The following is a 25,437-nucleotide window of genomic DNA, read 5'->3' on the forward strand; positions in this document are numbered from 1 at the left end:
AAAAGAGATATAAGCAATCTATGAGAATATGAAGGTAACATCTAAGTTAAACCTTAGAGAAAGAATCTCCAACAGAGACATATGAGCAGAAAATGTGTCTGAGGCAAAGGGAGTGGTGTTAGCCAAGACTGGAGAGATGGGAGGACAGAGTGGACCAATCTGACTAAAATTCTGAGTCATGGGAGGAACAGTGTGAAACTGGAAAGGACAGTTTGGAGTCAAAGTGTTAAGGATCTTGAATACCACACTCAGGCAGTTACACTCAGTTTACTGAGCAATGACTAGAAGTCTGGAAGGCTGAGTAGAAGAACAGCCTCAAATGATCAGAGTACTGAGGTAAGATTACTTGGAAAATAGCATGAATGACTAATTCAAGTAAGGATAGGCTAGAAATATGGGGAAAAAATTAGGAGGATATTAAAATTGAAAAAGCACAAAGGAATAAGGGCCTGAACTGAGGTAGTTACAGAGGGCATAAAAATGAAAAGGTCTATTTGACAGATACTGTGGAGGAAAATACACATGTAAATGGATGTTGGGACTGAGAAAGAACCCTCCGAGGAAGTTCACTAGAAGTTTTCAGGAAGAGCTGAATAACCACTTGTTGAGAATATTTTAACAGTCAGGTGAAGGTTGGACTAAAGAGCTTTAGAAGTCTCAACTCAAAGGTGTGGGATTTTGAGAGGGAAGAATCAAAGATGATTGAGGTTATTAAGCATGGACTAAGAGAATAGTGCCATCATCAACAGAAATATGGAAACTTGGGGAAGGGTTTTTTTTGGGGGGAGAAGATGGGGGAGAAATATGAATTCGTTTTTGATTGGTTGAGTTTTGAGGTGCCAATGAGACTTCTAGGTGGAGATATTCAGCAGGCATTACAAAATATTTGACTAGAACTTGGAGGAAAGTTGGATGTGGAAATTCTCAATTCCCTCAACTTGCATCTCCTGTATGAGTACCATCCATCATCCCCTTTCAGTCTAAAAATAGGCTTATTTCCTCTATTTCCCCCCTCTTCCAACTCTTTCCCTGACCCTGTTACTTCCTCAAATAATAGTTCTATCTCCTTCTTTACTAAAAAACTTCTAGAAAAACAACAACATTCTGCAATCTCTGTATTCACTTCCCTGCTACACACTCACTTCTCCACTCCTGGCAACATGTCCTTTGTCCTCACTACTGAAATAGTTCTCCTTAAGGTAATTAACTAAATCCTTCCTGGTGAATCTAAAAATCTTTTAGTCCTCTGGGACAACATCTAAATAGGGATTAGATGCTTGTCTTCTAGATTCGAAGGTGATAGATGTAACCATGTCAGAGACAGGGAATAAGCCCTTCTGAATCCAATTTTCCCTCAAGAAATAGTCTGATAGTTAAGGAGAGAACCTCAGATGGAAGTCCTTGCACAAATTAACATGACTATATTCCTCACAGCTGAAATAATGTAATTAAATGAAAATGGGAGTGTTTTTATATAGAGAGAGTCTCAATAAATAGCTGTTGAGTGAATAAATGAGGGAGATAGCCCTGCATAGTAGGGGTTAGGCTGGGGTTAGAAAGACTTAGGTTTGAGTCCTACCATAGACACATACTAGCTAAGTGTCTATGCTTGGAGCAATTCTCAAAGATAACAAATTGAAGAATATTTGCATTGGTGGACTGAGTTCCCTCAATTATCTAGCCCAAAGAAATCACTAGTCCAGAATTTCTCTGACTCCACCCAACCCTCCCCAGTAAAAGGAACAATATTATGAGGTGATGTAAGTCTCCTTTAGATATTCTCAGGGCACACAGTGGCAACAAAGTCATACTACAGTTTCACAGCATTTTATTGATGTAGGAAGTCTTAGGAGTAAGGAAGAGAAAGATTAAAGAACTTTTTGGTTTTAGTCTCTACCCTCTGACTAGATGAAAAAATGTGAGAAGTAAAAACTGTCTTATCTTCTCTGGATCTGTCAGCAAATTTCCAAGAGATCTGGATGTATCCAGGGCATTGGCAAGCTGAGAAACAGAGATGGAGACGGCTTGTTCTGGCCCAGCCTGGGTGGTCTGACATTATCCCTTTGATTAAACTTCCTTGCTGGAAGAGTTGGAGCTGCTCCTAATGATATCTGGGATCTGAAAGCTTGAACTCCCTTACAGAGTGGTCTCGCACACGGCTCCTATGCTTTCCTTAGTCGCCCTCCTCCTCCAACTCCTCCTTGCCACATTCTTCTTTTCACTGACATCAATAACCGCAAAATGCATGCAAGCCTGTGGAGAGCGCCGCAGCAGTAGGGCAGTGATAATGAGACCTCACACAGACCTTGTATTTTGGCACCTTCTTAGTCACTGCGGCAGCCTCCAGGAGAAAATTGTGTGCGTGTGTGTGTGTGTGTGTGTGTGTACATTGATACACACAGATGTAGCTATGTATACACATACCAAAAAACAAAGAAAGAGACATATAAAGTATGTAATAGATATGTACCCAACAGATTCATATAATCCTGATTTCAGCCATGTATATACACAACAATATCCATACAATGCTGTCTTGGAAAGATGGGCATCTTTTTGCATGCAATTTAAGATAAATGAATGTTTAAGATGCTTATCTTCTCTTTACACATTCAATGGGAATTATAAAATTTGCTAAATAATCTCATCTAATAGTTTTATATTTCCTGAGAAATTGCCACAATTGTACTTTAAACACGTCAGCCTTCAATCTGCAGTGTGGTACAGTGGGAAGTGGGTTCAAATCCTGTATCTGATACTTACCTTCACCACTTTGGGCAAGACACTTAGGCTCTCTGGGCCTCAGTCTCAACCTATGTAAATGAGGGGGTTTGTTCTAGATGGAATCTGAGGCCCTTTCTAACTTTCAATCTGTAATCCTGTGATTCTAAATGGCATATACAGAGATTAGGTTGAGAAGAACAGTTGGATCACACCAAGTATATGCTGGGGAAATTCATGCTAGAGGTGACATACCCTTAAAACCATTTAGAGATTGTCTTACATGAACTCTAAAGGAGAAGAAGATAAAATGCAAAACGATATGTAATTCATTGTCTATTCAAGAACTCCACATTTTCTTTTTTTCTTAACTTTCAATTTATATTGATGTCTTTGGTTTCTACATTACTTTCATTGCCAAATTTCTCCCTCCTTCCTTCTCTCTCCAGAGAGCAACCATTATAATAAAGAATAAAATAAAGGAAAAAAAAAAGCAGTTTAAGAAAACTAACCAACACATCAACTAATAAGTCTAAAAATATATGGAATATTCTACATCCATAGTCTCCCATGTCTGAATGGAAGGGGGAGAGGTACATTTTCTCCTCTCTACTTCTGAGTGAAACTTGATCATTTTAACTACACAGCATTGAGTTTTTACTGTTGTTATGAAGGTGGCGGTAGTTCTTCCCAATTACGCTGTTTTAATCATTCTGTATATGGTTTTGTTGGTCCTACTTACTTTACTCTGCATCAGTTCAACTCACATAAGTCATCCTATGTTTCTCTGAATTCTTCACATTCAATCATTTCTTATGTCTCAGTAAAACCCCATTATGTTGACATACCACATTTTGTTCAACCATCTTCCAATTAACAGACATTTACTTTGTCCCCAGTTGTTCACTACCACATAAAAGAGCTGCCATGGATACTGAAACTTTTCTATATTTGACCTTCTTTGGGTATATGTCTGGCAGTCTGGGTGAAAGGTTATGGACATTAGATACATTTTCAGTATAATTCAAAACTGCTTTCCAGAATAGTTAGACTAATTCAAAACTCCATCAATAATATGTTAATAAGCGTATCTTTCCACTCAAATGAACCATTCCTATCTTCTGTCATTTTTGCCAATGTGTTGGGTATAAAGTAAAACTTCATAGTTATTTTGATCTGTACATCTCTTTATTTTATTAGTGAGTTGGAGTAATTTTTATATGGTTACTTAACATCTGCAGTTCTTTGAGAAGTGTTCATTCATATCTTTTAACCATTTGTCACCAAGAAAATGTGATATGAAAAATAAAATATTATTTTAAAAAAAGAGATTATTGGTTCAACAACCTACATCAGAAAAATTAAAAGAAGGAAAAAACATGTCTATTGTTCAGGTTATGACATGTACTTGCATATGCAGTACACTGGGCCAGTATACCATACATATATTTGGAACAGGTAGCATAGATGCTCCTGTATCATTGTCTTGTTATGCAGAAGAGACTTGCATTGATCAATGAAACTATGAGCTAAGCCATGCAGTTACCCAAGATAGACAAGATATAGTAGAGAATTCTGACAAAAGGTGGTTCACAGGAAAAATAAATAGTAAACCACTCCAGCACCTTTGCTAAGAGAATATCATTGGCAGTATTAAAATGATAAAAGATATATGACACTGGAACATGGCTCCCTCAGGTCAGAAAGTGTTTAACATGCTATTGGGGAAGAGTAAAGAACTATAAGTATCTCCAGCGCTAATGAAGTATCTGCGCCAAAGCTGAAAGGAAGCTCAGCTGCAGATGCATCTGGTTGACGAAAGGAAAGTCTAATGCTGTAAAGATCAATATTGCATAGAAACCCGGAATGTAAGATCTATGAACCAGGTAAGCTGGATGTGCTCAAAGAGGAGATGAAAGAATTTAAATGGAAGGGAATGGATGAATTTAATTCAGGTGATCACTACATATAATACTGTGTTCAAGAATCCCTTTGAAGAAATGGAATAGCCCTCATAGTTGATATAAGAGTAAAAAAAGCAGTAATGGAGTATAATCTCAAAAATAACAGAATATCTGTTGAAATACAAAGCAAACCATTCAACATCACGGTAATACAATTCTATGTTTCAACCACTGATGACTAAGAGGTCAAAACTGATCAGTTCTATGAAGACCAATAACATCTTTTAGAAATAACACCCCCTCAAAAAAAAGACGGCACATTGATCATAGGGGACTGGAATGCTAAAAGAGGAAATCAAAAGATAATTGGAGTAACAGGCAAGTTTGGCATCTGAGAACAAAACGAATCAGGACAGAGTTTTGTCAAGACAACTTGCTGGTCATAGCAAACACTCTTTTTCAACAACTCAAAAGGCAATTCTACACACGGATATCACTAAATAGTTAATATAGAAATCAGACTGATTATACTTTGTAGCTAATGATAGGGAAGCACTATATAGTCAGTTAAAACAAGACCTGGAGTTGACTGTGGCTCAGACCATGAGCTTTTTATCACAAAAATCAGACTTAAATTGAAGTCAGGAAAACCACAAACCATATATATAAGACCTAAATAATATTCCCTATGAATATGAAATAGAAGTGATGAATAGATTTAGAGAGTTAAATCTGTTAGAGAGAGTATCTGAAGGACTATGGACAGAGTTTTGCGGTATTGTCATGGAAGCAGCAACAAAAAACACTTCAAAGAAAAAGGAGCAAGAAAGCAAAACGGCTGTCTGATGAGGCTTTATAAATAGTGGAAAGAAAGCAAAAGGGAGAGAAAGGGAGAGATACAGCCAAATGATTTAGAATTTCAGAGAATAATAAGAAGAAATAAAGTTTTCTTAAATAAGCAATGCAAAGAAATAAAAGAAAACAGCATAAAGGGAAAGACAGGAGATCCCTTCAAGAAAATTAGAGATATCAAGGAAAATTTTCATACAAAAAAGGGCTTGATATGGGGCGGCCAGGTAGCACAGCGAGTAAGAGCACCGGCTCCAGTGTTGAGAAGACCTGGAGATCGAATCCCGGGCTCAGACACTTAGCACCCACCCAGAAACACCTGGCCGTGTAACCTTGAGCAAGTTACTTAACCCCAATTGCTTAGGGGTGGCCAGGTGGCTCAGCGAGTAAGAGCACCGGCTCCAGTGTTGGGACGACCTGGAGATGGAATCCCGGGCTCAGACACTCAGCACCACACCCAGAAATAACTGGCCGTGTAACCTTGAGCAAGTTACTTAACCCCGATTGCTTAAAAAACAAAAAAAAAAGGGGGGCTTGATAAAAGACAAAAATGGTAGGACTTAAAAGAAATAAATCATATCATGAAGATGTGGCAAGCATATTAAAAAAACTATATAAGAAAGATATTAACATTACTGATAATCATGATGGTGTCAGACATCCTGGAGAATGAAGTCAAGTGGGCTTTAGGAAATGTTGCTAACAATAACACTAAATAGAGGTTACAGAATCCCAGGTGAGCTACTTTAAATCCTAAAAGATGATGCTTTTAAAGTGCTGCACTCAATATGCCAACAAATTTGGAAAACTCAACAGTGGCCACTAGATTGGAGGAGATCCATTTATGTTCCAATCCTAAGAAGGACAATGCCAAGGAATACACAAAATTATCAGACAATTGTGCTCATTTCACATGCCAGTAAGGTTATGCTCAAGATTCTGCAAACTAGACTTCAGTAATATGAGAACCAAGAATTACCAGAAGAACAGACTAGTTTTCAAAGCGGTAGAGGAACTAGAGATCAAACTGCCAAGATTTGTGAGATTATGGAGAAAGCAAGGGACTACAATAAAGCCTTTGACTGTGTAGATCACAACAAAATGTGGCAAGTCCTCAAAAAGATGAGTATACCAGATCATCCCACTTGTCTGCTGAAGAACTTCTATGCAGGCCAAGAAGCAACAGTTAGAACTGATTTAAGATTGGGAAAAGACTATGACAAGATTGTATATTGTCGCTTTATTTATTTAACTTATATGCAGAGGACATCATATGAAATGCCAGATTGGATGAATCAAAAGTCAGAATTAAGACTGTCAAGAGAAATGTCAATAATCATATGTATACATATGTGTGTGTGTATATATATGTAGATGATACTATTTTGATGGCAAAAAGTGAAGAAGTATTAAGAAGCCTCTTCATGAGGGTAAAAGAGGAAAGTATAAAAGCTTAATTGAAGCTTAACATTTTTTATAGTAATTTCTACTATTACCTATTTCGTGTTACCTCCTTAAATCCCATTACCACCTTTGCTCTAACTTGTGCTTCCTATCATAGACTTCTCATGATTCATTTCAATTCGGGCTCCTCCTCCTTTCTGCCATCCAGCTGTTCCAGAGGAAGTTGTGCTAGACTGACAGCTTCTAGGCCTGGGAGCTGAGGAAAGCTCCTTTTCTCAGTCCTCATTCTACCATCTCACCAAATGGTAGGAGGACACCTTGTTTCTAGTCCAAAGATGTTGTTTGTCCTTTGTTCTCAAAGAGGACCCTGACTTCAGGGAGGTGATGCCATGACACGCACAGTCACCAGCCTCACTTTCTCTTCTGGAGCCATCTGGGTCCAGTGGCCAGATACTAATCATCACAACTGGAATTGGCCCTGAATGCAGTGGGAGAGCTTGAACTTTTCAAGCCAGGGTCTTTAACAGGTCTCAGTTTGACTGAGGCAATGCCTATTCAATGATTAAGGTTTAATAAGAATTGAGGCAAATTTATCTAATCAAAAACTGAATGAACTAAAATTAATAATTAAATTAAATTAAAATCAATCTGGAAGGGGAAGACTCTCAGGGTTTCTGGCCAAAACATAAACAATTCCTATTTACATTCATTCTGAGCCAATCAGGGCCCAAGCAATTACCAAGCAGGGTCATTGGCCTAGGACCTATTGTTGGCCAATCAAAGAGTCAGAGTGACCTTGGGTTAAGGCTGGTCTTAAAGGGAAAAAAAAAGGTAAGCACATCCTCAAATGGAAGTTCCAAGGGGGAGTTTACCAATGGGACAAAGGGAGACTGGGAGATGGGGATCTTGAGTGCCTCAGAAGTTACCGGGGGAAGAGGTGGGGAAGCAGTCCTGGGATACCTGGGCTGAACAAGGTATGAAGGAAGGAAAATCAATTTTTTAAGTTCCATACTATTCCAAAACCATTGTCAGCAGGATCCCAGATGAGCCTGTAAAAGCTGAGCATTGTCATTCAGCAATAAAATATCCACCCCCCGCCAAAAGCATTTTTAGAGATTTTTTTTTTTTAATGAGAGCAAAGTAGAATTAAATCTTAACTTAAAACACTGAACAAGCACCAGAGAGGCTCCCTTCTCGCTTGTAGTCTACATTTTAGTATTGTGAGGAAGGACATCACCAGTGAGCACAAAGAAACATTTTCTGAACAGGGTTTTTCCGTAGCCAAAAGATTATTCACATAGTGGACAATTTATTGGTTTGTACTCACACAGCTTCCCATTACTAGTGGAACTTGCCAGAATTTATATTCTATAGGCAGAGCTTCCAAGAACTCAGGGTCACTTTCATATCACAATGAGGAAACCAAACAAACTTAAAATAATTTTCTGCTTCCATTTTTTCCTAGATTTGAACATCATTATATAGGCCTACGATAAAACCAATTAAAGATAGTGTGAGGTGGTAACTTTTATGAGTTATGAATTCTTATGAATTATGGCAACATTTCCCAAAGGACCAGGATGTCCTTTACCATTAAGAAAGGCCTCCTTTATCCAAATGGCATCATGTTTCAATGACAGAGTTAATTTGTGTCTTATGTATAAGTTAAGTTGATTTTATTTAATACTTATTGAGAGTCTTTGAAGTGTTAAGTACTCTATAAAGCAATGGACATATGTTCCCCATGGTCAATTGACTGATTCATTCTAAAAGAAAAAATTTTGGCTCATGAAATAGCCAAATAGCCAACGAATAGAAGAGGAAATATGAATTTTCCTTCCTACTGAGTATCTTGTGAATTAACAGTATTGAGAGCAAAGAGAATCCATGAAGTTCTTGAGAGTTTCATCTAATTTCATAGTGCTAATTTTCTGCTTAATATAACCAAATGCAAAGTTGCTGGATGAAATTATGTTACATATATTCCATGTATGAAGATTTTCAAGGATGGAAGTGGACATCCTTAGTGATCCACCCACACATATGGGAAAATTCAGCAAATATGAAAAATTTTGTAAGCCCTTCAAAAGTTTAATTGCAGCTGGACAATCAATATATAAAACTACAAAAGAAGTATATCTCAACCAGTAGCATACCTAAATTCAAACCATCAAGACAGTCTCTGAAATTGAAAGGAAAGTTGATCAAATAATTTTATAAATTAAGTGTGTAACCATTAAGCACCTCACCTCCCATCAGCACAAATAGAGAAAAGGAATGAAACTCATTCTGTACCTTGTCCAGGACATTCTGTCATGAAAGTCTGTCTTAAGATCTGAATTAGTCTTTTGCAGCGCCGTGGTACATACCTGCTGAGTGAGAAGACTGATGTGACTGGATGGGGAATATTGCCGGGCTGCTTGTTTCTCAGCCAGCCGCTGAAGCTCAGCTGTGACCATACTTTGATTGTATCGTTTGCCAAAGGTAGTACTATCATCTCCATCCTTGGGTGTTTTGGTTAAGCCTGCATGATGTCTACTTGGATGGCATGCACCTGCTAGATTAAAGAATCACAAGGAATTTTCATCCAATTAGCTGAGAAGTCTTACAAGAAATCAGAATGATGTCCAAGAACTTATCAAACAGATATTTTTTTCCCTGAAATCTCTGGATCTTTGTTCACAATTCAAACAACAAGTGAAAACACTTTACATGAACATATAAAATATCTCAAAAGACTGTATCACATAAAGAAGTTGAATTCTTAAACTGTATTTCTTGGCATAATTTCACTTAGAAAGGTTAACCAATTACTACTTTCTATGTAGACTCAGAGGTCAGTTGGATTAACAAATTATTTTTAAGTTTACTTGTAGCTCTAACATTATGTGACTATGAAAAACAGTAGTTGGTAAGGTAGGGACCAATCTTATGATTTACTAACAATGATAAAAATCATGTCCTTGATGTTTGTACATGCAATTTTACTTACATTTTTTGTTTGTTTGTTTAAAGCTGAAGCAAACCACTTTATTTTTCAGTATTTTTTTAGCCTGGTATTTCTAAGGTACCCACTACCATGATATCCATAGTTTTCCTAAGGAGCTCCAAATGGGAAAAGGGAAAAAAACATAGTTGAGTACACTCAGAAGCATACTCATTATCTTCTATTCTGGAACACTGGCCTTTCCCTTTAGAATTGCTTTTTCTTTCTTTCATTAAGTTTTCATTACCAAACTGAGCCTTTATTGAGCATTTTGGTCTGCATAAGTTTTTAAGTATAGTAAAAAAAAAAAATTGAGGCTATTTTACAAGTGCTATGAAAATTCTAATGATTTGAAAGGGTATACTTTCCTCAACTTTGACAAACTCAAAATTTACTGAAATTTTCCCCCCTAAGAAAGATACCATTTAACTCATTAAGGTTCTTAATAGTTTGCATCTGCACAAACATTGGTCTTTTTTTCCTTTCTTCCCTTTTCTTGAAGCCACCGTCAGGTGGGATGAAAAGCTGGCGAGTTCTCAGGTCTCGTCCCACCCGTCAATCTTTATGTTCTTATCATAGTCTGTAGCTAATGTGAAATAATGAAGCTGTTTTATATTCTTAATCTACAAAATGAGACTTTCCAATCCTTTCATATTTTAATCAAGCAAGAAAATAAATGTATTGTTGTTGTTTTTTTCAGATTAATTTCGAAATGAAGTTACTAGGGGTACGTTATGCCAAAGTATTACTGTTACAGAATAGGAAGCTGAAGGAATGAATGACGAATGCTAAATTAACCCCCATTCTTCTCCCTATGCGTTTTAATTCTGATATGCCCAGTAGTCCAGGGAATCTCTCAATTAGCAGGCATGTCTTTTAAAGATTCAACTCTAAATATAAGATCACATTAACTCAATTCATGAATAACTCTTGTTTTAGAACAAGAATAATATATCTATGGGTGTATTAGGAATAATCTGCTAATTATATCTATGTTAGTAAATTATGAGTTTAGAGATATCCCCAAATATTAAATTAACACATACTTTATGTATAAAAAAAAACAATTCAGAGTAAAAAATTTTATTGCCCAAAGAGCTATACTCACCTGCTTTAGCTGAGGAGGGCCGGGACAGTTTCTGGCTATATATCTGCGCAGCACTTTGAAATGAGGAGAAGGGGCCAATGGTGTAACTGCCAGACCGACAACGTGGCAGTACAGCTGGACTAGGTACACGATGTGACACCGAATGTGGGGAGGGAGAACAGTTATCAGGGGTTGCATTCTGTAAAGCAGTTGGTTGATGAGCCACATTGGAGATAACTGGAGGAACTTGGGAAAAAGCAGAGTGATGACTAGGTACTGGTGTGAGGTCAGAGGATGAAATCAGAGATGTCAAGTGGGAGTTGGGAATTTTCTGAAGAATAGCAGTAGGACCAGAGGATGGACAAAGGGAAGTGCTATAGGGGGATTTACTCTCTTTTTCTGTTGATGTGGTAAACCCTGTTAAAAGAATTAAAAAGAATCAGACTATTTCAAGGAGAATGGGCAATAAAACAACACTATACAGAGAAAAATTGAAAAAACAAAGCCACTTTTGCCTGAGGCTGGTCTCCAAAAAGTAGACTCCAATTTGTACTCTTCAAAGACTGTACTTGGCAAATGGAACAAAAGACGGGAGTTTTTTCTCAATCCCTTCTAAGAGTCAAAGTTAGGTTACCTTCAAAAAGCAGACTAGGCAAACTTTGGTAATTTTTGACAAGTAGTGCAGTCAGGAGAGGTAGACTATTACTGTCTTGTCTCACTTCATTCACCCTTTTTTTCTTCTCTACCCTTCATCCTCATGGAAAATGCAGAAAGTGACTGTAATCTCAATGGATTTTTAACAATCAGAATTTTTTAAATTCTCTGGATGAGAAAAAGATTATTAATGGAAAAACGGGATTTGGAAGAGAAAAGAGAATTTTCCAGGGGGTAATACCATCTCTCTCAACATCATATCTTTAATCTCTTGTGATCTGTATTTATTTCTGGCTCAAAGCTATCTTACTACTTTCTAGGGATTTCTTCTACAATATTAAATCTGTCCAAAACTGCTCTCTCAGAACTTCAGTACCACTTCTACTCTCTTTCTCTCTCTCAGCAAATAACCATGCCTCTACTTTATTGAAGAGGTTGAAGCCATCTATCATGATGTCTCATTTAACTTCCCTTAAAACTTCTCTATTTAGTCACCCATTCTCCCTTCCCTTGCACCAATCTTTAAGGATGTAATGGCTTTCCTCCTTACCACAGAGGAAATTATTTGTGTCCTTGATCTCATGAACAGTCTTATCAACTCAACTTCCACAGTAACATCTGTCTTCTTCTCTCTCCTTACATAGATATCAACCCATATTCAGGTCCTCATCATTTACTAGACTATTGATTAGACTACTGCAATACTCTAAGTAGTCTCCCAGGCTCTTTGCCTCCAGTCTTTCACCCTCTTCAAACCATGCTCCACAAAACTGCCAAAGTTATATTCCTAAAACACAGGTCTGACTAGGTCACTCCCTGCTCTAAAAGTTCTAATAGTGTCTTATTGCCTTTATGATCAATTGCAATCTTGTCTGATTGGCTTTTAACATCTCACACAATTTAATGCCAATTTATGTTTTCAGACTTACTCCATATAAGTCTGTCCGTTCATTAACTCTATAATACATGTAGCCAAACAAGCCTCCCTGCTGTCTTGACCACCTCCTACCTCAGTGCCTCTGCACAAATTGTCCTCCTTCCCTGAACTGTGTTCCTTCCTCTCCACTGCCCAGTTTCCTTCAAAACAGCCTGGATGGGGTCTTTCTTGATCCCCCAACACCACTTCCTCCCCCATCCCTAACATTATCTTGTATTTTTTTGTTTTGTATATACTTAGGTATCCTCCACTAGAACATGAGCTCCTTGAGGTCAGACACCATTTGTTTTTTCTTTTTGTATCTCTAGCACCAAATTCAGGGCTTGGCACATAGTAAGTACTCAATAAAAGTTTACTGACTGATTGATCCAGTAGATCTGACTCAACTGATGATTCCCAATGTCATTTTCTATCTCTCTCTCTACTGGCTCTTTCTCCTGTGACTGCAAATCTGCCCAGTTCCCTTCTATCCTCAAAAACTATGCCTTGATCCCTCTATACCCTCCATTTACTGTCCTAAAAATCTTCGATTTCCTACCTATCTAGGAAGAGTAATCTATACTTGTTAAGTCTACCTCACCACCTATCCTTTAGCCCCTGCAAATTGCCCTTCCCTACCATTCTACAATAACTGTTCTCTTCAAACATTATGAAAAGCAAAATGGATAATTTTGATTACATTGAATTGAAAAATTTTTGCACAAACAAAGACGATGCAACCAAGATTAGGAGGCAAGTAAAAAACTGGGAAAGAATTTTTACAACTAGTATCTCTGATAAAGGCTTCATTTCTAAAATATATAGAGAACTGAGTCACACTGACAAGAATACAAGTCATTCCCCAATTGATAAATGGTCAAAGGATATGAACAGGAAGTTTTCAGAGGAAGAAATTAAAAGTACCTATAGTCATACGAAAAAATGCTCTACATCAATATTGATTGAGAGATGCAAATCAAAACAAGTCAGAGGTGCCACATCACACCTATCAGATTGGCTAGAATGACAAAACAGGAAAATGATAAAGGTTGGAGAAGATGTGGGAAAGTAGGAACATTAATTCATTGTTGGTGGAGCTGTGGGTTGATACAACCATTCTGGAGAACAATCTGGAACTATGCCCAAAGGGCTATTAAAATGTACATACCCACTGACCCAGCAATACTACGACTAGGTCTGTATCCCAAAGAGATCATAAAAATGGGAAAAGTACCCACATGTACAAAAATATTTATAGGAGCTCTTTTTGTGGTGGTCAAGAACTGGAAATTGAAGGGATGCCCATCAATTGGGGAATGGATGAACAAGTTGTGGTATATGAATGTAAAGGAACACTATTGTGCTATAAGAAATGATGAACAGGTGTACTTCAGAAAAACCTGGAAAGAGTTATATGAACTGATGCTCAGTGAAGTGAGCAGAACCAGGAGAACACTGTACACAGTAAAAGCCACAGTGTGCAATGACTGATTTTGATAGACATAGCCCTTCTCAGCAACACAAGGACCTAAAATAATTCCATAGGACAGATGATGGAAAATGCCATTCACATCCAGAGAAAGAACTATGGAGTCTGAATGCAGAGCGAAGCTGACAGTATTATCTTTTTTTTTGTTTGGTTTTGTGTTTTTTCTTTCTAATGGTTCTCCCATAATTCTTCTATACAACATGACTAATGTGAAAATGTGTTTAATAGGAATGTATATGTAGAGCCTATATCAGATGGCATGCCATCTGGGGGAGGAAGGAGAGGACGGAGAGAGAGAAAATTTTAAACTTATGGAAGTGCATGTTGAAAAGTAAAAATAAAAACTTTTAAAAAAAGGAAAGAAATCTAGGTCTAAACATACTGAGTTTTTGGTTTGAAATAAAGCTCACTATTATCCAAAACAAACAAACAAAACCAAAGCTGTTCTCTTCAAGGTCACCAATGATTACTTAATTGCCCAGACCAGTGACTTTTTCTTAGTTGTCACCCATTTGACCTTTCTGCAGCATCTGAAATGGCTGACCATTCTGAGTCCTCTTTTGTCTTCTAAGTCATTGCCTTCTCTCCTAGTTATATCCCCTCCTTCCCAAAGTTATTTTTATTCTCCTCTTTCCTCAGCATTTCCTTGCCTTTTGTGTGTGACTATATCCCAAAGCTCTATACTGAACCCTCTTCTTTCTCCACATCCTCCCCCTTAGACATCGTATGTGCTTTCACAATCTCAAATATTACTCTTCAGAAGATGACTTCCTCATTTATATCGTCAACTCTAATCTCCTGATGCCCAGGATTTTCTAAAAATTTTCTGAACATTTTCACCTGGATGTTCAGTAAATACCTCAAAGTCAAATTTAAACTATAATCTTCCTCCCTAAACCAGTCCTACTTCCACTCTTATTATTTCTGTTGATAAAACCATTGTCCTGATACTTAGGTAGGCTTAAAACCATGGAATTATTTTTGACTCTTTCCTTTACCTAGAACATCCAATGAATCATCAAATCCCATCAATTCTGTCTCCACAGTGTAATTTATACCCCTCCCCTCCTCTATACACACACTGCCACTAGTCAAAGTCAGTCCCTCTTTTGCTTGTTTAAGCTCATCTGCTCTAGTGGAAGCCTCTCTCTGACTCCTGTCTCTTCCCTCTCCAACTCAACCATCACAAAGCTGGCAAAATAATGTCTTAAACACATAGGTTATAACCATGTTGTTAAAAAAAACCCTCAAACGCTCCCTGTCATCAGGATAAAATGAAAAAGTCATTGCTATAATATTTAACACCATCAAGAGTTTGGCTCTAATCTACCACTGCAGCCTCATCTCACACTATTCCTTTTCATACTATATGACAGTCTTGTCTCTCAACATTCAGACTATTTCCCTTCCCCAGAACATACTACCTTCTTCATCCCAGGCTGATGAAATTCTTATCTTTCTTCAAGGTTCATCCCAGATGCAATCTCCTCCATGATGGCCTTCACTCTGATCTTCCTCTCAAATTTCTTCTAGTGTCTTTCCTGGATCCCTTCTTTGCCTCTAATCGCATTCTGTCTTGTATCTTAATTATTTGTGTGTCTGTCATATTCCAACTAGTAGCCTGTAGTAGTAGCCTAGTTCTTTGAGGCCATGCATTGTGGTTTTTCGTATCCCCCGGGATATATGACAGTGATCTATGGAGAGTATAAGCTTAATAACTGCTTAACTGCCCTGTTTTAAAAAAGACTCACGTGATAATTTGTCAGAATGAAGTTCTGCTCCCTGTTGATGTTTGGGTTGCTTGATTCTCACTTCTTCCACTGTCTCAGGATGGTCTGATACATGAAATTTTGAGAATTTAGACAATTCTGCTGAGTTAAAAGATCACAAACACTATATCCATTTTACATAAATAAATAAGGCAGAACAAGGCTGAATAAATTGTAAAGTATTGGAAAACGAGTTAGTCAACAAAAAGAATTCTCATCTCTTACAGAGAATTATGGTGTCTCCTTAATGGATCAGAGTAGCCCAATATAACATAATGGGAAATCATTTAATCAGTGTCATTTTCTCAAGGGGCTGGGTTCATATGTTAACAAAGGAACCAAAGACTACTTATTTCAAATTGACTAATGCCATAGAAATATATCAGATGAAGTCACCTTTATTGGCCAAATAAGACTATTAGCTGTTTCTTAGGCCTATCCCGACTTCTTTGCCTCTAGGAATTTAGGAAAATCATTATCTATGCCAGGTATCCATTCCCTATTGAAATTATTCTCTTCCTTTAAGTCCCAGTTCAAGTACTACCTCTTCCATGTTGTCCTCCCTGACTCTTACAACTAAAAATGCTCTCTTCCTACTCAAGTATCTTATAGCATTTTGCCTAAATCTCTCCTTTGCAAAGTAAACGTGTGCTTAAATGTGTGTATATCTTACTCCTTTATTAGAGTGTAAATTCCTTGAGATCAGAGACTTTTTTTCCCTATCTTTACCTCTCTAGTACCTAGCACACAGAAGAATGCTTAATAAACATTTACTGTATTGAATTAAAAGGTAATACTATTGCAAACTTTTTTTTTTAAAGCAACATATTTACTCATAATAATTTGCAATACTCTAGGGCAAGGGTTCTTAATCTGGGATTTGTGCACTTATTTTCTTATTGTTTTGATAACTTATTTAAATACAGTTGGTTTTCTTTGTAATCTTATGCATTTAAAAATATTATTCTGAAAAGGATCTATGAATTTCAGTAGACTGCCAAGGGGCTCACAACACAGAAAAGGTTAAGAAATCCTGTTCTGGGAATACCTAGGCCTAAAGGTATCCAAAGACAAATCTTTATGTTTGAGTTAGCCCTTATCTTTTATACTAAGGTTAAAGAAGGATCTAACTTCTAACATCTGTGAGGTGTGGGTAGCTTATATAGTTGTCTTTTAGGCTAAGTCTCTTTCACCTATCGTCAATTCATTTAACAAAAAACAGCCTCAAGATGGAACTAGTTTACATAGACATTTATCTTTTTAATGAAGAGGTGGTTGCTGGACTTATGAACACTCAACTTAGCAATGATGGTGGCTGCACCTAAACCCTTCCTCCACTACAGCATGGAAAATGCTCCTTTATGAAATCTCATCCAACCACCACTGCTCCCAAAGCTGTCATCACCAATGCACTCATTACTCCCTCACCACCAGAAAAAGCTTTATGCCTTCAGAATCTTTTCCCAAAGTTCTTACACGAGTCTTCTTTCTCTGTAAATCACTCTACTATGTGAGCCTTATGTCATAATTTTACATAGGTCAAACTGCTAAATGAGATCAATGGGAAAAAAGTATAGGTATACACTGAAGAATAAAAACAGACATAATAGACTGCTTTCTAGGTTATACAAGTCAGATATGAAAGAAAAAAAGTGAAGCCTAAATCAAATTCAGTATCTTTTCTTATTAATATAAGACCATGACTATTTCCTTGCTCTGTCTGGTCTCTTGGTGGATCATTCTTGGCCTCATTTTCCTATCTACATTCTTTCCCTTGAGCTTCACCATCAGTATTAACCAAAGTACTTACCACCTTTTGCTCCACTATCAGAATAACTGCTGCTGTTCTTGGCGGCTTTGGAATTAGTTCCCAGAAAGACACTTGCAGACTTATTTTTTTGGGTATAAAAAGTCAAAACCTCCTCCAATTCAGCCTCACTAAAATAAGCAGAAACAAATCAGAAAAGGATTGTGCTTTGGAAAATAAACCTAGAACCAACAAAATTATATGATGATAGAAAAAACGTGGAGAAAAATAAAAGGCATAAGAAGAAAAACTAAGTATTTTGCTTTTTAGAGACAATTCTGCCAGGAACAGGTTTATTAATTAAATTTTAAGCATCTCTATTTAAAGAGCAAGAAATCCAAAGGGACAAGATCCATTCTGCTTTTGAAAATTTCTGATCCAGGCCATTTTGTATTTATAATTTATAGTTTAAGAATTCTGTAGTTATGATTCAACAAGGGCATAATGTTTGGTAACAGTTTTTGATGCATCAAAGAAAATTCCAGTTAAATACTTTTTGCATTCCGCCCCTGCCCCCAGGAATCATTTCACTAAAACCATTCCTTCAAAACCACTCCCTTTCAAAATGGTCAAAAGTAAACTTAAGAGACATTTCTGTTGACTGAATTAATTAAAAGAATTCTTGTTCTTATTCACATCATTACCCTAATCACTTTCAGGGATGATTCCCTTCCTGCTGATCAAGTCTCTCCCCTTAGAAATTAGTTAGTCCTTCCAAAAGAATGATGAAAAAAGACTTCCTTGCAGGATATTTTTTCAGAATTGAAAGAAAGATTGCTAAAATTTCTTGTTCAGATTAGACCAATGCCTTCAGACTAAAGTACTGTCCTAATATAATTTCTTAATATTTTCCTAAAGAGGGAATAGGGAGAGAGGTAATTATGCTTCCATATGTGAAATATCCCTGAAAGGGAAGATCAAATGAAATTATATATGGGGAAAATATTTTGAAAAGTATAAAGTACTATACATTATACAGCAACATTGGAGGTACCATAAAGTAATGGATGTCACCAAACGGGACATGTAGTAAAAAAAGACCTGGGCTCAAATCCTACTCTGACACTTCAGGACTTACCCTTTATGAGGTGCAGTTTCCAGAGCTGTGGGAATAACACCACCACTAATACCCCCTCCACGAGGTTGTGTGAAGGTCAAGTGAGACAAATAATGAATGTGACACACTTTGAAAAACTTAAATGCTATGTAAACGTCAGTCATTATAATTAACACTTTCCTTACTCAGCACTATCAAGGAATAAGCTATTACACATAAATTTTCCATACAATTGAGGTTCTATGCCACCTACTTTTCTCATTTTCTGCTTCTAATCATTTAAGGAGCGAGAAACCAAATCAGCAAACTTGCTAGGGCAGGGTCTAAGAGTAAATAGACTCAGAAAAAGACCCGGAAAGGCTTTCTGAGCAATGTGTGGGTAGAGTTGTAGAACCAAGATGGGGATGGTATCCCATGTGCGGAATCTGGAGCTCCACTGAGTGTCCTTACTGTCTTTGATTATGTTACGGATATAATTGAGGTTAATGGATAAAGCATCCTTTAGAACAGTGGGGTGTTACTACATTGTAACTATTGTTATTTGAAGATAAAGAGGGCAAAAAAACTTTTTTTTTTTACAAGATTGGATCTTGTACCATAAACACAACCTGAGTAATCATTTGGGAAGCACTAGGAATATGAAAGTACTGTGGAGTAAACTCAAGGATTTCTCTCAGGAGAAGTGAACATCTATAAGGTAATTACTTAACTGTCCAAATAACTTTCACATTTAACAAAAAGTTAAGTGAAGATTCTGTTTACTTCCCAGCAATTAACACTGAATCATCAAGTCAGTAAGTGGAACACATTTACTTGTTTCGATATAGAATCAGAAATCCCTGTGTGATCCTTTCTCCAGAAGACAGATTACTGTGAATCTGAGCAAAATAGTTTTATATATTTATCTGACTTAACAGATCCCTGAAAGAAACTAAATTCAGAATTTTACTATTTACTACAGCAGTCATTCTTCAACCACAGAATTAGACATTTCTTCTCTATTTCTGTAAGATTAACATGGCAAATGTTTCTGTCCTACTTTGTCTCAATACCTTTCTAGCATTGATCATTTCAGGCCCATTATTCAGCTAAACAAGGACAAGACTTTAGCTAAAATGCTTTTTGTTTGAAGTGTTAAACCTTTTTAATATGAGGGATAAATTTATGCCCATAGAATGAGTTATTACATCATAGAGAGGATCACTTAGTGCTATTTGACAATATTTTAGTGATGGAAATCTAGGTACAATTTATTTTCAAATGGTCAAGGCTTTTTGTCCACTAGGATTCAGATGGTTGGGAGCCAATTCATAGGGTTATTTTGATCTTTAGATTTAACTATTTTCTCAAATTTTCCTTTTTTTGCACAAGGTCTGCCAGTGTGAATCTCACTGAATTATTTTCTTGTTGCTTCTGTTTCATGTAAACTCTCAGAGGATATGAGGTGCTTCTGTTTCTGCCTTTGTATTCTCAGGGCATACACAGCATACAGCCTGGCACACAGTAGGTACTTATTAAATGCTTGATGATTAAAATTTTTGAAATCAATTGGCCATGCTACTTATAGGCAGAGATGTACAAACAATATATAATAATCACAGGCTGACTGGTTGTGTCAAAATAGAGAACTAAATGTGGGGCTCTGAAATCCCTAAAAGCTAAGCTTGAGCATTAAGCTTATCCTAATAAAGTAGGCATGTTGTTCAGAAGGCTGAGAAACTAATAAATCTCTAAGTCACTCAACTTGGGCAAAGTTGCCTTGAACTGGAAGGCCAAGAGGACAAAAATCTGATTCAGTAAATCAGATAATTCATCTGAATTATCCCAAGGTACCTCTCAGCATCTCTAGTGTTAAATGCTTTGAAGGAAATTTAGCAGTAGGTTTGACTACCAAGAAGTGCTTTGAGAATGAAAGCTGTGACAACTGCAGTATAACTGGCTGAGACTCAGAGATTCCAGTAGATCACACTCATGTTCTCCTTCTGAAAGATGATTTCACTCAGATCAATAAGTAAGAAAGGAAGAAAATACTGGTTTAAGGAACACTGAAAATTCACTAGGGTAGGGCAGGATTGGGGATGGGGGGAATAGAGTAGAGCTTGCAATTAAAACTGTCTTCTACCTTGCATGGCTGATGAAGTCTTGAAAGTTTTCAGTATTCACTCCATCCTCTTCTTCTTCTTCAAGTTTCTTCTTTGATTTCTTTTCAGCCATTTGTTCTGTTTCCTATACTCCCACCACCCCCAAACAAACACATGAATAAGTATATTTTCCTCTATCCTATCTGTATGCCCTAATTTTGCCATAAGATAATAAACAGCTTGAGAAAAGGAATGTAGTAGCATAGAAATGTAGAGGACACAGACACATTAGGAAAATGCTGATGATACAGAGCTATGGAAGGATAGTGAAACTTATATAAATTTGACTGGATGCAGGATGACAGGATACAGACCTGTCCCTTACTCCAAACTCTTTAACTTTATCACTGTGGGCAAACTAGCAATATAGTTTCAACTTTTGTAAACTTAGAATGTTATTTTAGACCAGCATTTTTATCAAGCATATTAAGGTCTCTAAGCAAAAGTTTTCATTTAAATGGAAATTATTATGTTTACACTTTCTATGTATAGTGGCCCTTGTAATTATGCCTTTTGTATTTCCCTGTTGTGGTTTCCAAGGTCACACAGTTTTAAAAGCATAGCACTAGGCACACTGAATGCTGGGGTCATCAAGGGATTTGGAGAAGAGATGAGTCCTGGGAGATGCTCTCACACCAGCAATCCAAATATACTCTATAATCAAAAACAAAATACTTTAAGAGCAATTCTAGATAGAACTGAGGACTAGGAGTCAGCCAGCCTGGATGTCGTGCCTAGATGTTTGGTCTACAAATCATACTGTACGACTCAGGGAAAGGCACTTGACTTTTCTGTGCTTAAGTATTTCTTCAAAATGACAGCACTATTTCTCAAGAGACATTTAAAAAGCATTTTAAGACTCAAATAAAAACTCTATGTAGATTATTATCATTAAATGCAAACTTCATGGGATTTATAGCAAAATAAGTTTAGTGTATAAAATGTTTTGGAGAAGAAAATCTAACCAGTGCCAAAGAGGATATCACATTCACGATACAAATTTGTATTCAAATGTTACAGACGATTCAATTTCTGATTGTCTAATCCACATATTAATTACATTGAAGATTATTCACACGCTCCCAGAGTTGTCTAGGTTACAACCTAGCGCCAAATGGTTCGGGGCCAAGGCAATGCTCATTCCAGAGGGAAACTGCCACCAGATTGATAAATCAGTGATTCTGATCCAAATGGAAGGTTTTTATGGGACGGAACACTCCCTGGGAATGGGTCCTCATTAAGTAATGTAGCCTCATTACCCAATTGAGTTGAAACTGCAGTCTTACTCGAAACAGTGACAACACCTAGCAAACAATGATTACTGCATAGAAGATAAACATGTACCTCTCTGCCCATCTGGACTAAGGTTACTATGTTTTCAGTAAAAGCAGAAAATAAAAACTGGAGAAAAACAACCATAATACAAGCTAGTTTGTTGTTGAGTTCTATAAGAAAAGTAGTAAGTAAAATTGAGGTTCAAAGGAGAGAAGAGATCACTATCTAGTTTTCTACAATGTGTGATACTGTTGAGGTAACAACTGAGTTGTAAGGAGCTCAAATAAGCAAACTAAAGTATTAATGAACCCTACTGAAAGGAACCCAACAGTGAAGGTATCATAGATTTTTATTTTATGATCACAGAAACACAGATTCAGAGCTGGAAGGAACTGCAAAGGTCATCTAGGTCAACTCCTTCACCCCTTCTCTCAGCTGAAAACCTTGTCTCATGCTTTACAGAAAAAACCTAAAGCCGTTCACTTGGAGTTCTCTGTTCACCCTTTTCTCATTTCCTATCTCTCAAATCTCTTTTGCCACTTTCTCCTTCCCTGTCTCATATGACATTATCAGAGTTATACCCTCAACTTGTTCAAGCGATTCTATTCCATCTCTATTCTAACAGACTGCCCTCTCTTGTGATCCCCACTCTTTCACTAATCTTTGATCTCCCCTGTCTACTGACTCCTTCCCTATTATGTATAAACAAGCCCATGTCTACTCCATCCTGGAAAAACTCTCACTTGATCTTTCCATTCCCACCAATTATTCCCACCAAATATCGAGAAAAAGCTATCTACAATAGATGGCTCCACTTTCTCTCCCTCGTTCTCTTCTTAACCCCTTTACCCCTTCCAACCTCAAAACCGCTCTCTCTGAAGTGACTAACGATCTCTTAACTGCCAAATCCAATGGCCTTTTCTCCATCTTCATTCTCCTTAACCTCTCTACCAGCTTTAAGACCATTATCACTCACTTTTCTCTAGATTTTTTTGGTTATCACTCTCCTATCAGACCTCTCCTTTCTCTATCACTTTTGTTGGATCCTCTTCCAGATCTCCTAACCATGGGTGTCTCTCAGGATTCTGTCTTGGCATTCTTCTCTTTTCCCTTTATACTACTTCACTCGGTGATCTCATCAGTTCCCATGCATTTAATTACCACCTCCATCCTGACGATCTACCCATTCTGCCCCAGACTTTCTAATGATCTCTAATCTCACATCTACAGCTACCTTTCAGACATCTTAAAGTGGATTCCAGTAGACATCTTAAACTCACTATGTCCAAAATGGAACTCATTATCTTTCCTCCTAAAGTCAATCCTCCCTCTTAACATCATCCTTCCAGACGCTTGGCTTCCCACCCTAGGACTCATCCTGGACTCCTCACTATCTCTCACTCTCCTCCTCCCCTCTCCCCTCCCCCCTCCCCCTCATGTCCAATAGGTGGCCAAGGTCTGTTGATTGCACCTTTGCGACATCTCCTCTGACACTGACACTACTCTGGTGCAGGCCCTCATCACCTCATGCTTAGACTATTGCAATAGCCTGCTGTGGGTCTCTCAAGTCTCTCCCCACTCCAGTCCATCCTCCATGCAGCCAATAGAGAGACTGTCCTAAGGCATAGGTCTCATCATGTCACTCTCTCCCCCCTACCTACCTCAAATGAATAAGCTCCGGTGGCTCCCTGTTATCTCCAGGATCAAACACACTGTCCTCTAGTTTGCATTCAAAGATCATTACAGCCTAGCTGCCTTTCTCATCTTACATCTTACTCTCCAACGTATGCTCTGACTCACTGACACTTGCGTCCTGGTGCTTGCATGAACAAGACACCCCATCCCTCCACTCTGGGCATTTTCTCTGCCTTTCCCTTATTTCTGGGATGTTCTCCCTCCTCTTCTCAGACTCCTGACTTCCTTGGTTTCCTTTAAGTCTAAACTAAAATCCTACCTTTTACCAGAAGCCTTCTCCATCTCCTCTTATTTTTAGTGCCTTCCATCTGTTATTTCCTACTTATCCTATATATTATTTGCTTTGTATATACTTATTTACATGTCATTTGCCCCATTAGATTGTAAGCTCATGAGGGACTAGGAGTGTCTTTTGCCTTTTCTTCTAACATCAGGGTTTAGTAAAATCTCTGGTATGTAGTAAACCCCCCAAAATGTTGATTGAGTGACTGATCTAGTTCAACCTCCCCATTATATAAATGAGGAAATTGAGGTCAAAAAAGGTAAAATGAATTGCCTAAGGACACAAAAGCAATAGGTAGCCGAACTGGGATTTGAATCCATATCCTGATACCAAATCCAGTTTCACTGCACCAAGATGTCCATTATCCATTAGAAGAATCACTTACCTTGTTGTATACAATGATGAAGTCACCCAGTTGGTGTGCTAAGATTCTTCTTCTTTCTAGAAGGGCCAATCGCCGGCTGGGTAACACCATTCTCAGGGAATGCTGCAGATTGCTTGATGCACGCTTGAGGAAACGAACTACCAGCTCCTATACCCCCAAAAAGCATAGAATCAAAAGCACAAACATACCAGGGAGTAAAATATAAGCAAAATATAAGTATGGATAAGGAAAAGGAAATGGTGGAAAGACTGCATTAATTTGTTTTTCATTCACTTACTCGACAAATGTTTATTGAGTACCTAAAATGTGCAAGGTGTTGTGGGGAATACAAATATGAAAAACATATTATCCTTGCTTGCAAGAATCTTACAGCCTCCTATGAGAGATCCCATTCAATTGAAATCAAACATTTATTAAATGCCTAATAACCTACAAGGCACCATGGTAAGTGCTAAGTATACAAGGTCAAAAACAGTCCTTGCTATCAAAAACATTATATTCTATTATGGAGATAAATAAAATACATTAAAAAAATAAAATACAAACCAGTAAGGCAAAAAAAAAAATAACACTACTACTTAATATTTGAGGTAGCTGGTGGTGCAATAGAGTGCTTGGTCTACACTCAGGGAAAACCGAACTCACATCCAACTTCAAACACTTACTGTTGTGATCCTGGGCAAGTCACTGAACCTCTGTTTGCCTCAGTCATTATGAACAAAATGGGGATTAATAGCACCCACCTCCAAGGGTTTAGGAACAAATGAGCCAATAACTGTAAAGCTTGTAGCACAGTGCCTGGTACATAACAAGCACTACATAAATGTTAACTGTTATTGTTATTATTAATAATGCACTAAAAGACATAGGATCTAAGTGCTTGAAAGAAAATTTAATCTAACAACAGTGAGAAATAAATGGTAAAAGCATAGTAGGGACCTCAATGTGTCCTTTTCAAGAAAAAACTATTCTAACAAAAATTCAAAAAAACAAAGCACCATTCAAAAGAAATCAC

The 25,437-nt window shown here is 37.4% G+C and overlaps 1 protein-coding gene across 16 annotated transcripts in view; it reads right to left on the reverse strand.

Annotated features, from left to right (window-relative positions):
- Positions 1–25,437, reverse strand: part of TTLL5 (tubulin tyrosine ligase like 5) — a 414,008-nt gene that overhangs the window by 215,737 nt on the left and 172,834 nt on the right. For 10 of the 16 annotated variants that reach the window (XM_069091917.1, XM_069091923.1, XM_069091924.1 and 7 more), the window contains 6 exons: positions 24,423–24,569; positions 20,766–20,869; positions 17,590–17,717; positions 15,762–15,845; positions 10,973–11,368; positions 9,248–9,435 (listed from right to left, as the gene is read on the reverse strand). In XM_069091917.1, coding sequence (XP_068948018.1) covers positions 9,248–9,435; positions 10,973–11,368; positions 15,762–15,845; positions 17,590–17,717; positions 20,766–20,869; positions 24,423–24,569 — 1,047 coding nt within the window. The remainder of the gene's footprint in view (positions 1–9,247; positions 9,436–10,972; positions 11,369–15,761; positions 15,846–17,589; positions 17,718–20,765; positions 20,870–24,422; positions 24,570–25,437) is intronic. The other 6 variants (XM_069091916.1, XM_069091918.1, XM_069091912.1 and 3 more) reach the window with 2 other exon arrangements.

The sequence above is a fragment of the Petaurus breviceps genome, unplaced genomic scaffold (assembly GCF_028583685.1).
Source record: "Petaurus breviceps papuanus isolate PSGF00001 unplaced genomic scaffold, PetGlider_PUasm1.0 189, whole genome shotgun sequence".
In the NCBI taxonomy this organism is placed as follows: Eukaryota; Metazoa; Chordata; class Mammalia; order Diprotodontia; family Petauridae; genus Petaurus; species Petaurus breviceps.